Source organism: Ictidomys tridecemlineatus, chromosome 1 (genome assembly GCF_052094955.1).
Source record: "Ictidomys tridecemlineatus isolate mIctTri1 chromosome 1, mIctTri1.hap1, whole genome shotgun sequence".
Taxonomy (NCBI): Eukaryota; Metazoa; Chordata; class Mammalia; order Rodentia; family Sciuridae; genus Ictidomys; species Ictidomys tridecemlineatus.
The window spans coordinates 26526451-26538378 of NC_135477.1; the positions used below are offsets into that span (position 1 = coordinate 26526451).

At 40.2% G+C, this 11928-nt stretch overlaps 1 protein-coding gene across 7 annotated transcripts in view; it reads left to right on the forward strand.

Moving 5' to 3' along the window:
• Sec31b (SEC31 homolog B, COPII component) overlaps positions 1-11339 on the forward strand; it is a 32520-nt gene extending 21181 nt beyond the window's left edge. For 6 of the 7 annotated variants that reach the window (XM_013362097.4, XM_078026277.1, XM_013362099.4 and 3 more), the window contains 10 exons: positions 9-154; positions 1102-1275; positions 1789-1950; positions 7176-7350; positions 8013-8327; positions 8585-8613; positions 8907-9053; positions 9324-9443; positions 9874-9945; positions 10176-11339. In XM_013362097.4, the coding sequence (XP_013217551.2) occupies positions 9-154; positions 1102-1275; positions 1789-1950; positions 7176-7350; positions 8013-8327; positions 8585-8613; positions 8907-9053; positions 9324-9443; positions 9874-9945; positions 10176-10355 (1520 nt within the window). In that variant the 3' untranslated portion in view covers positions 10356-11339. The remainder of the gene's footprint in view (positions 1-8; positions 155-1101; positions 1276-1788; positions 1951-7175; positions 7351-8012; positions 8328-8584; positions 8614-8906; positions 9054-9323; positions 9444-9873; positions 9946-10175) is intronic. The other variant, XM_078026324.1, reaches the window with a different exon arrangement.
• The last annotated feature ends 589 nt before the right edge of the window (positions 11340-11928 follow it).

The window sequence follows — 11928 nt, forward strand, 5'->3', positions numbered from 1 at the left end:
CTCTGCAGACATGCTGGGGACTCGCATGGAGCAAGAGGGTGGCAGGGCATTAACCTCTGAAGCTACACTCTGTTATGTGTGCTCAGGGAATGTGGAGCGGCTAGTAGAGTGCTGGGCAAAAGGCCACCAGGCCTCATCCCCCATGGCTCTGCAGGTACCTTTTCTCTTTAGGATTCTGGCCACTCCATATCAGGCCCTTGGGAGAGGCTAGTGGTGGGGATGTGCAGAGATAACAGAGGTGGGTCTTCTGGGTACAGACTAGAGCCAAGGTGTTGGGGAGGAGCAAAAGTTCCTCAGGGTCTGGGATCTTCTCCTAAGGTCACTTCTTTCCCTCAGAGAAGAATAAACAGCAGCTGCGTGGGCATTAACCGTCATAAACTTTTCCCATTTCAGGTTTGGTCATACAAGTGTTTTCAATATTTGAATAGTTGTAAGCCTGGATTATCCATTAGCTTCTGTGAAAATTTCTGTGAATCTAAATTGTATCAGATGCTCATTGAATGACCAGAGAAGATAGGGGTCACAGATTCACAGAAAGACAAAAGTCACACATGAAACAATTACAATAACAGAGTCTGGGGCTGGGGATGTGGCTCAAGCGGTAGCACGCTCCTCTGGCATGCGTGCAGACCGGGTTCAATCCTCAGCACCACATACAAAAACAAAGATGTGTCCGCTGAAAACTAAAAAATAAATATTAAAAATTCTCTCTCTCTTTAAAAAAAGATAACAGAGTCTGTGGTTGATGATGTACTAGCAGAAAGGGTAAAGAAAGCAAAAAGAGGAGGCAGAGATTAGTAAGAATCCAAGACCCAGATAAGTCCAGTTGAACCCAATCCCAAACAGCTTGGGAAATTAGGCCAAGTGGTCCTTTACTGTCATGTCTCCAATATATTAGCTTCTGCCTTTAACTGGGTATGGATCAGATATTAGTAACTTCTAGTGCCAAAACAGAGGCTTATACTAAGCACTGTGGGACTTTAGGGAAGGGGCTGATTTTGTCTGGGGAAGTCATAGTGAGACATTCCTGGGTGAACTGCCTGGATTTAGAGAACAATGTGCTTTGAACAGGTCTGACCACCCTCATCCTTGTCCCTATAGGACCTGATAGAGAAAGTAATGGTCCTTAACAGGAGCTTGGAACCTCAGCAGGCTCCTAATGGGACAAGCCCAGGCTCTACTACAACCTACAGGATCACCCAGTATGCCAATCTCCTGGCAGCTCAGGGCAGCCTTGCCACTGCCATGAGCTTTTTACCCAATGATTGTGCTCAGGTGAGTGGGGCCATGTGAGAGAGCAAACCATTTCATTCTGTCATCTAACACTGGCTGAGCATTTCCACATTTCAGGCACTATGCTAATACTGAATCTCCTAGGATAAATAAGAACTCATCCCTTAAGCAATTCACAATATGTTGGGGGAGATCAGATATTAACAACTTCTAGTGCTATAACAGAGGCTTATGCTAAGCACTGTGGGACTTAGGAAAGGGGCTGGTTTTATCTGGAGAAGTCAAAGAAGTCTTCCCAGTGGTTAAAACAGTTGAGCTGGACCTTTAAAAATGAAGTAGCTTACCAGCAGATGTAGGGTTTTCTAGGAAGAAAGACTAGCCAAGAGGGAGTATGCAAGTGTTTGTCAGGGACTAGGGAACTTTGAGTTATTTATGGTGTCTAGAGTATAGAGGATCATTGGAAGCTTGAGTGATAAAAGGGCCAGTCTTCTAAGAGAAGATGTTTGCTTGTTTTCATTTTGTTAACATGGTTCTTCCTTATTACAACTCTTGTAGCCACCAGTTCAGCAGCTAAGAGATCGGCTTTTTCATGCCCAAGGTTCTGCTGTCCTGGGTCAACAGTCCCCCTCTTTTCCCTTTCCCCGGGTTGTTGTGGGAGCTACCACCCCTTTCAAAGAGACATCATCTTACAGATTGGGATCCCAGCCTTCTCACCAGGTAAGACTTTATTTGTTAATTCATTTGTTCATTCATTCAAAAATACTTAGATTCCAGACATAATTCTAGGTACTTGGAATATGTTAGTGAAAATTCCTGATTTCCTAGAATTCTGTTATCTTTCTAATAATTATTTATTGAACAACTACTAGCCTTTTAGAACACAAAGGTACACAAACTATGATCCCTACCCTCAAGTAACTCATAGTCTAGTGAAAAAATAGATATGTAAAAAATAACTACAGTAAAATTCATAAATGTCATGATTGGGCTATGGGATCACACAGAAGAAAACAGTTTATTCTGTGTGTGTGCTGGCAGAGTTACAGTTCAGGGAATGCTTTAGAATAAGTATGATGCTTGATCTGAGTCATGAAGGTTAAAAGTTATTTAGAAGAGAAAATGGATAGGTGAAGGCTGATTTAGGCACAGGGAATATAAGCAGAGGCTTTTTGAGGAATGACTGATTATTTTAATGGAATTTCAAAATAGGTGTATGTGGTCATGGAGTGTGAGGTTAATGAAGGTGGAGCAATGAGTAGGAGATCATTAAGGATCTGACATTCTGTGCTGAAGAATTTAGACTTGTCCCTTAGAGCAGGGAGAAGTTACTGAACACTTTCGTCTAGGGAAATAGCACGATTAGCTATGTGTTTAGGAAGGACAAGGCTCAGGGCAGTTAGGAAACCATAGCAAGAGATGGTGAGGGGCTATGGCTGTGGCTGTGGCCCGGTGGTAGAGCGCATGCCTAGCATGTGTGAGGCTCTGGGTTTGATCCTTAGCACCACATAAAAATAAAAAATAAAATAAATAAATAAAGGTATTATGTCCATCTACAACTAAAAATATTTAAAATAAGATGATGAGGATATGAAAAACCGATAACTGGATAGGGAGGTTATATTTAAGATATTTAGTAGATAGAATTCACAGAAATTGGTGATAGTTTAGAGGCTTGTGTGTGGTAGGAAGATTGAGAGAAAGAAAGGAGTTGGAAATCCTTCCCAGGTTCTATCCAAAGTGTCCAGGCAGATTGGGTACAGTTAACATGTGAGACCAGGAGCTTATTAGAGGTATTGGGGAATAAAACCCAAAGAGATTTGAGGATAGAAGTATCTTCCATTTCTATCTTAATTTCACTTCTTTTTCTCTCCTCTTTTCCTCTCTTCCTTTCTCTCTTCCTCTCTTTTTTCTACTATAATTACAGGTTCACAGGAGGTTACAAGGAATATTTGGGAACATTTCCTGAAATACTCTGTACTAACATTGCACATAACCACAGTGTAATATCAAAATGAAAAAGTGAACATCGATACAACCCATACATTCATATTTTATCAATTTTTCATGTATTAATTTGTGTGTGTTTGAGTGTGTGTAACTGCAGCTTTGTCACATGCATAGCCTTATGTAACCAACACCTCAATCAAGTTATTCAGTTGTACCATTATAAAATTAAAAGATTTCAATACTCTCTAATTACCTTTTCATAGCCACACCTAACCTCATTTTTTCTGTTGGCATCACTAATATGTTCTTCAGCTTTTTAATTATGTTATTTCACTATTGTCACATAAATACAAACATGAATACATACCCTTTGAGACTGTCTTTTCTCAGCATTATGTAACTCAGGTTCATCCATGTTGCATCATTTATTTTTTTTTTAAATCTTTATTTTGTTTATTTATATTCATGTGGTGTTGAGGATTGAGTCCAGTGCCTCACACATGCTAGACAAGTGCTGTACCATTGAGCTGCCACAGGTTTTTAAAATTTATTTTAAATTTTTTTAGTTATTTACCCTTTGAAGGACATTTGGGTAGTTCTCAGTTTGGGGCTATTATGAATAAAGCTGTTGAATGAAAATAAGTCTTAATTTCACTGGGATAAATGCCTCAGAATATAAGAACACAATTGCTGAATTCTATTATAAGTTCATTTTTTGTTTTGAAAGTAATAGCCAATCAATTTACCAGAATGGTCATACCATTTTACATTCTCACCAGCAATGGAAGAATGATCCAGTTTCTCTGTATCTCCACTAGCCTTTGGTATCATCATTGTTTTTCAACAGCCATTTTGATATATGGGTGATGATAGTTCATTTTGGTTTTAATTTTAATTTCTCTAATGGATAATGTTTTTGATATTTTCAGATATTTGCCATCTATATATCCTCAGTGAAATGTCTGTCTATATGTCACATTTCTATTTATAGGATTGTTTTGTTTTTTAATGTTGAGGCTTAAGAGTTCTACATATTTTCTAGATATGAGTCATTGATTAGTTGGATATGTCATTTGCAAATATTTTATCTCAATCTATAATTTGTCTTTTCACCTTTTTAAGAACCTTTTACAGAGCAAGTTTTTAATTTTATGAAGTCCAGTCTATAAAGTTTTCCACCTATGGATCATGCTTTTGGTGTCAAGTTTAAGAATTCTTTACTTAGTCTTAGGTCCCCCGAGTTTTCTCATATATTCTTTCTATAAGTTTTGTCATTTTGTTTTATATTTACATTCATGTTTAATTTTTTAGTTGATTTTTTTGTAGAACATATGAAATTTAGATCAAGATTCTTTTTTTTGGCTAATGGATATTCAGTTGCACTAGAGTATTTACCGTAAAGGCTGACCCTTCTCCATTGAATTGATTTTGCTCCTTTGTCAAAAACTAAGTAGGCATATTTGTGTGGATTTATCTCTCAGTTTTGTTCCCTTGATCTTTGTGTCTGTCCCTCTGTCAATACCATTCTATCTTGATTACTACCATTATATAATAAGTCTTGGTGTGGGGAAAAGTAATTCCCCCACTTTATTTTTCTTTTTCAAAATTGTTTTGGGTATTTTAGAGCCTTTCCCTTTTCCCATAAATGTTGGAATAAGTTTGTCTCTATCTACAAAGAATTGTGTTAAGATGGTCATCTTAATTCCTGGTCATAGGAATTGCATTAAAACTATAGATTAATTTAGGGAGAAACAGTGTCTTACTATGAGTTTTCCAGTTCATGAACATGATTTTTCATCAGTATTTTACAACTTTCATCATTCTTATTCTTTGTCTAATTCACACTTAACTATTTAATATTCTCTTGAGCTTAAAATCAAACATTTTGATTTCCACTCATTCATTGTCAGTGTATAGAAATGCAATTTATTTTTGTGTGTTAGTGGTATATCTTGTTACTTTCCTGAATTTACTTAGTTGTTCTAGAAGTTGGTTGTGTGTGTGTGTGTGTGTGTGTGTGTGTGTGTGTATCCCTTGTGATTTTGTATATACACAGTCATGTTTACATATAGGGACAGTTTTCTTTCTTTCCAGTCAGAATGTCTTTAATTTATTTGTTACCTTATTGAAATGATTGTGACTTCCAGTACTATGCTAAATAAGAGTAGTGAAAGTGAATATCCTTGCCTTGTTTCCAGTCTTAGAGGGGCAAACATTCAACATTTCACCATTAAATATGATATTAGATTTAAGTTTTTTGTAAATTCTCTTTCTGAAGCCATGGATTTTTGCCTCAATTCCTTGTGTTTTAGCCTATTTTGTGCTACTAAAACAGAATACCAGAGGTTGGGCAATATATAAAGAACAGAAATTCATTTCTCATAGTTTTGGAGGCTGGGAAGTCCAGGATCAAGGCACCAGCAGGTTTGGTCTCAGGTTCCAAGATGGCACCTTGTTGCATCCTCCAGAGTGGAGGAAAGTGGTCCTAATATGACAGAGGCAGGATAGCAATTGAGAGTGCACCTACTTCTGAACTCAATTTTATAGTGGCATAAACACTTCCAAAATGTCCCACTTCCCAACAATGTTGCATGAATTTCCAACACATGGATTTTGGGGGACACATTTAGATCACAGTACCTTATGTACTAGATCATGAATGAATTTTGTCAGATGTTTTTTCTGCATCATTTTATATGACATATAAAATATTTTTATTCAGTTTGATGATATGGTAGATTACATTGATTGTTTTTTAAATATGTTAGACCAGGCTTGCATGAACTGGAATAAATCTGTCTTGGTTGTGGAATGTTATTTTTATACACATTGTTGGATTTGACTTGCTAAAATTTTGTTAAGGGGACTGGGGATGTGGCTCAAGTGGTAGCGCGCTCGCCTGGCATGTGTGCAGCCCCGGTTCAATCCTCAGTACCACATATAAACAAAGATGTTGTGTCCGCTGAAAACTAAAAAATAAATATTAAAATTCTCTTTCTCTCTCTTTAAAAAAAAAGAATATGGTCCTCATTAATTATATAATGTATTTCAATTTCTTAAAAAAAAGATAAAATTTTGTTAAGGATTTTTGTATCTAAGTTCGTGAGTAATATTGGTCTGTAGTTTTATTTTGTGCTGTTTTTGTCTGGTTTTGGTATAGAATAATGCTGGTTTTATAAAATGAATTAGTGGGGCTAGGGATATAGCTCAGTTGGTAGAGTGCTTATCTTGCATGCACAAGACCATGGGTTCAATCCCCAGCACCACAAAAAAAAAAAAATAGGACTGTTCTTTCTATTTTCTTGGAAGGGTTTATGTCAACTATATGTTAATTTGAACCCTTGGTCAAATTCTCCAATGAAAACATTTGGGCCTTGAATACTTTGTGGGGGATTGAATTTTTAAATTATAAATTCAATTTCTTTCTTTCTTTCTTTCTTTCTTTCTTTCTTTCTTTCTCTTTCTTCCTTCCTTCCTTCCTTCCTTCCTTCCTTCCTTCCTTCCTTCCTTCCTTCCTTTCTTTCTTTCTTTTTTGTGTGTGGTGCAAGGGATTGAACCCAGGGCCTTGTGCATACTAGGCTAGCACTCTACCAACTGAGCTATATCTCTAGCCCTTATAAATCCAATTTCTTTAATAATTATGTGACTATTTATTTTTATCTTTTGTTTTGGCTATTTTCGTTGCATGTGGTTCTTGAGGAATTGGTCCATTTCTTTTAAGTTATTGAATTTATGAATTTAAAGTTACTTGCGTATTCCTTTATTATTTTTTTAGTAGCTTCAGGGTCTGCTACAATGCTCCCTATTTCATCTCTGATATTGATGACTAATGGTCTTCTCTCTTTATCTTATCAGTCTTTATAGAGATATATAAATTTTATTAATATTTTTCAAATAATTAATTTTCATTTCATTAGTTTTCTGTATTGTTTTTCTGATTTCAATTACTCATATCTCTTTTCTTTTAAAAAACTGACCCTTTTTTCTCTTCACAGGTTCCAAGTCCATCTTCAAGGCCTACGGACACATTTCAGCCATCACTAGTAATGCCCTTGACACCCTCCCATCCTATCCCCTGTCAGAGCTTCAGGACAAAGACTATAAGTGACTACAGGATACCTGAACCCCAGGCAATCCAGCCTTTGCCTTTGGGCCCTGGGGTCAGGCCTGGTGAGTAAGTGGAGATTTGTTTGGGCACAGAATGGAGGTCTCAGGAAAGACAGACATATTCCCTCCCAAATTCATGTTGGTCCGGTTTAGAGAAGATCTGGTTTTGTTTTGTTTGTTTATTTTAGTTTAAAAATTTAAAAAAAAAATTTTTTTGAGAGAAGAGCTTCAGAGTTGCAATCAAAATTCCTATCCCTTACTGAGTTTTTAACATTCTCTCTTATGTTAAAGACTTTGTATATTTTGGTAAAATACCAAACTTGTTATACTGGTGATTTCAATCCTATAGGATTATTTTGAGGGTCAAATAAGGAGAACAGTTAAAGTACTTTATAAATTATAGGATCTCTTTACACTTGGAATAAGAAGTCAAGAAGAGTAGCTTGAGGTAAAACTGCCTTTTATTTATTATTATTGTCAGTTGTGGTATTTTGGTTTTTGTTCTATTTTAAAATTTTTGAGACAGGATTTCGCTGTGTTGCCTAGGCTAGCCTCTAACTCCTGGGCTCAAGTGATCCTCATGCCTTCTGAGTAACTGGAACCACAAACATGTGTCACCATACCTGGCTTGTTTTATTTTGTTGCTGACCTATTCCTGTCTGATATACTGAATCTCTCCCAAATTGAAGTTTGGTGACAAATTACCTATTTCTGTTCTACTTCAGCTTTATCTCAGCTGCAACTATTAGGAGGACAAAGGGCTCCACCCTCAAACCCTGTGAGATTCCCTGGAACATGGCCTGTTTCTGGTCTTCCTTCACCCATGGCATCCCCAGACATCATGGTGCCTGGCTCTACTTCTCTGTCTGAGACTCCTAGACTACTCCCTCTGCCTTCTGTGAGACCACCAGGTCCCAGCCCTCTGAGCTCCCAGCTCCTGGCCCCTCCTGCCTACTCTCCTGTAACTTACCCTCCCGGAGGGCCAGGTGCTCCATGCTCTAGCTCTCTCTCAAGTGCTAGCATCTTGACCCCTCATCAAGGTCAGTTTTCCTTCCATGGCTTCCCCCTTGTGGGCTGTTGCCTCCTTTTCCTCCCCTCCTACCACTGTCTCAGAGTCTTTTCCCTCAAGCCAATGAACTGGGGCCCTTTGGTTTGGAGGTTGTTAGCTGGGAGTGTGGCTGGTCTGCAAAGGGAGGTGTGACAGATTCCAATTAAAATAATTTTTCTAGTCTTCAGACTAAAACTTTCTAATGTTCCTGACCATGCCCCTAAAAACTCCTATCTTTTTATTCTACAGGACCTCAAGGAAATCTCCAGAGGAAAAAGGTCAATGTATTGTTCCTTATCCATCCCCTCATATATTCAGCAGTGACCCACTTTCTAGTTCTTTATAGAATTCAACCCCTTTCTTCCCATTCTTGGGCTGCTTCTGCCCTTTTCCCAGTCTTCCCCCTCAGCACCACCTTCTTTCCCTCCTATATACATTCACCAGTCTCCCTTTTTCCACTTTCCCACTCACTATCTTGTTTCCTTAACTCACTATATGTCTATCATTCCCCAAAACTAAGGCCTATAGGGTTTCTCAGCTTAGATTCATGTGCCTTTCTTTCTCTCTTTAGCTCCCGGAGGTATTTATGCCTCTAGCACCAATTACTGCTCCAGTTAGGAGCTTTATCCCTGAGCCACAACGGGTCCTTCCATCACAGACCCCCATTTCCAGTGTGAATCATGCTCCCCCTGGAGCTCCAGGAGAACTCAGCCTACAGGTGACAGGGACAACTGTTCCCCTGCTCTGGGAAGCCTTCCAGCCCTCCTTAGGAGTAAAAGTGGGGAGCATGTAGCTGGGCATCATTTTTCAAGGTAGAGGCAAACCTATTCTCTATTCTCACTATAGAGAATGGAGGGCTCTCTCCTCAGCTCTGTTGTACTCTAATGGGAGCAGTATGCCTGACCCTGAGTCACTGAGGATGAGACCTTAGGAAAACCATGAGAAAGATAATTTTCTTGCCTGTCCCTTCTCCTCACTCCTTCATTAGCAACGTCAGCAACCACCTTCTAAGATGATAGAAAGAAAGGCACTGCCCCCAGAGCATCAGTCCTTGAAGACCAGCTTTGAGGCACTTCTCCAGCGCTGCTCCCTTTCTGCAACTGACTTAGTAAGTTTGAACCTTCCTGTGATGCCCTCTTCATACTCTCAGCTGGTTTCAGGATGTCTCTGGAGACCAGTTCCTTCACTATCCCTGTATATGCTGACCATATTTCAGACTTTTTAGAAGTCCATGCAGAGTAGGGGAGGGACTTGGAGTCTGGTCCAAAGTCTAGCTCCATGGTAGCAGGACCCAACAGCATGGAGACTTATAGGCAATAGGGTGTACTGAAGAAGGGGGAAGCCATCAGGAAGAACAAGTGCTGTTCATTTCCTAGCTATATCAGCTTAAGCAAGTCATTACTATCTTTGGGTTTTCATTTCCTCCTCTGTGAAATGAAGGAAGTAGTACTAAGTCATTCTAGCTTTAATGTAGTGGATTCTTTACAGCCCTGTGTTAGGCTTATGGGCTGGGTCAAAAACCATTTGCCTCCCTACAGAAGACAAAAAGGAAGCTGGATGAGGCTGCCCAACGTCTAGAAGGTCTATATGAGAAACTCTGTGAGGGGACGGTGAGTATATACCTGTGTTCCCTCTGCCTCATGCCCTCCCACTACTTTCCACGAGCAAAGGAAGTCCAGAGTCTTCTTTCCATAGGAAAGACTGCTCCCCCACCTCAAATACCCACATATTTCCTGAATGGGAAGAGATGGGGCTCTGGAACTTGAGACTGTCTTATCTCTTTCAGGCTGCCAGGGTAGGGCTGGTCGAATTTATTAACCTAAGGGCAATCCCTCCACAGCTCTCACCTCATGTCCTGGCTGGGCTACATGAAGTCGCCCGATGTGTGGATGCAGGAAGCTTTGAGCAGAGCCTTGCAGTGCACGCCCAGGTGGTGGGCTATAGCAGCTTCAGCGAAGTGTCCAGCTTCATGCCTATCCTGAAGGCTGTCCTCACCATTGCACACAAGCTGCAGGGTTAAGCCAGTCAGCCTCTCTTGCCAAGAGGCCACTTCTATATTACTTAACTACCCGCTGCAGAGAAGGAAAATTGTGCAACAGATTCTGTTTGTTTTTCCCCACTTTCTTCCCTTGCTGCCAGGTATATGATGCTGTGGAGTTGGCTCCAAACCAGCTGAGTTCCTGCTTTTTTTTTTTTTTAACCCCTTTATGCCTGACCACCTCCTGGCTATCCAAAACACTCAGCGCTGGAGGCAGGACATAGAGCCAGGTCTTACTTTCCCTAATACAGTTTTCCTGCAGGACCTAGGCCATGAGGTCTTCTCCCCCAGGGATATTCTGTTCGAGTGGCTTCTGATAGGGTGAACAGGGTCATTACTTCCAATTCTACCTCTACTGTAACCTATCTTGGGAATCTTTTGTTTTTCCCTTCTGAGTTTTGTGAGCCTGACCTTACCTTCTTGCCTCTGACTTTATATTTCCAGATCCATATTCCTGTGTAGCCCCAGCAGCTGGGGACAAGTTGGGTGCTGTTTACCATTCAAACAAGTCATAGACATGAGGGTTTGCAGTTGAACAGAACCAAGAGAGGAAGTTCTAGTCCTTTAAAAATGGAACCTGTCATGTGCCAGCATTTTTTAAGGGTAAGCAAAGTTAAGGAGCAGGTAGAAGGGGTGAACTGCCTTTTGCTGGGAGCTATCTTAGGCTATGAGATAGGAGCAGAGGGACAACAGCCTACAAAGGAGTGGTCTTCGACTCTACATTTGAGCCTGGCCCAAGGACTTAAGCTATTCATTCTGTGATTATAAGCCCTATTCTGGAATAGGAACCATATTAACAAAAGATGTCTTCTAGCCCTGCTCCTCAAGGGTTGGGGTTCTTCTTCCACTCAGCCACCATATATCTCAGGGCTTCCTTCTCTGGCTGCATTTTCATGGTAGGAATTCTGCATTTGATATATGATATATTTAATAATGCAATAAAGCTGCTTTGATTTGGTTTGCTCAGTGATCTCCCAATTATTGTCTCCTCTGGGACCTATTTTGCCATTACCTCTCTTTTGAGTCCTTTCTCTTCTTGCTCCCTATATCCTAATAATCAAGTGAAAGTCTTGGAGAGAAATATGAAGTCAAGAGTTGAAGAAAGGATCTTGATTTCAAGTCCAGTCCCATGGACTTGCTGGTCAAACTGCCGTGATGTGTGTGTGTGTGTGTCTCCATCCGTGCCTGACATTCAGCTCCAGGGTTTTCCCCACACCACTTGAGGGCTGAGCTCAGCTGCACAAAAGGACTGGGTGTGAAGCCAGGGGTACTAGCTCTAATCCTGTTGTCGATCCCATCATGTCTGCAGGCTAGATGTGTGTGTTTGGGAGGGAGGGATTGTTAGGCAGTATTTGTTTGTAAAGCCACTTGCTCTTCAGATAATACTTGCACTAACTTCTATTGATGAAGCAGTGTGAGCCCCAGCAAAGTCCTTTCCCAAAGTGTCTTTGAAGCCAAGAGCCCATTGAAGGGAAGAAAGGCTGGGAGAGGGGATTAGTTTGTTCAGCAGCTGTGAATTTCAGTGGGAGGTTGATGAACTCTGAAGTCTTTGTTT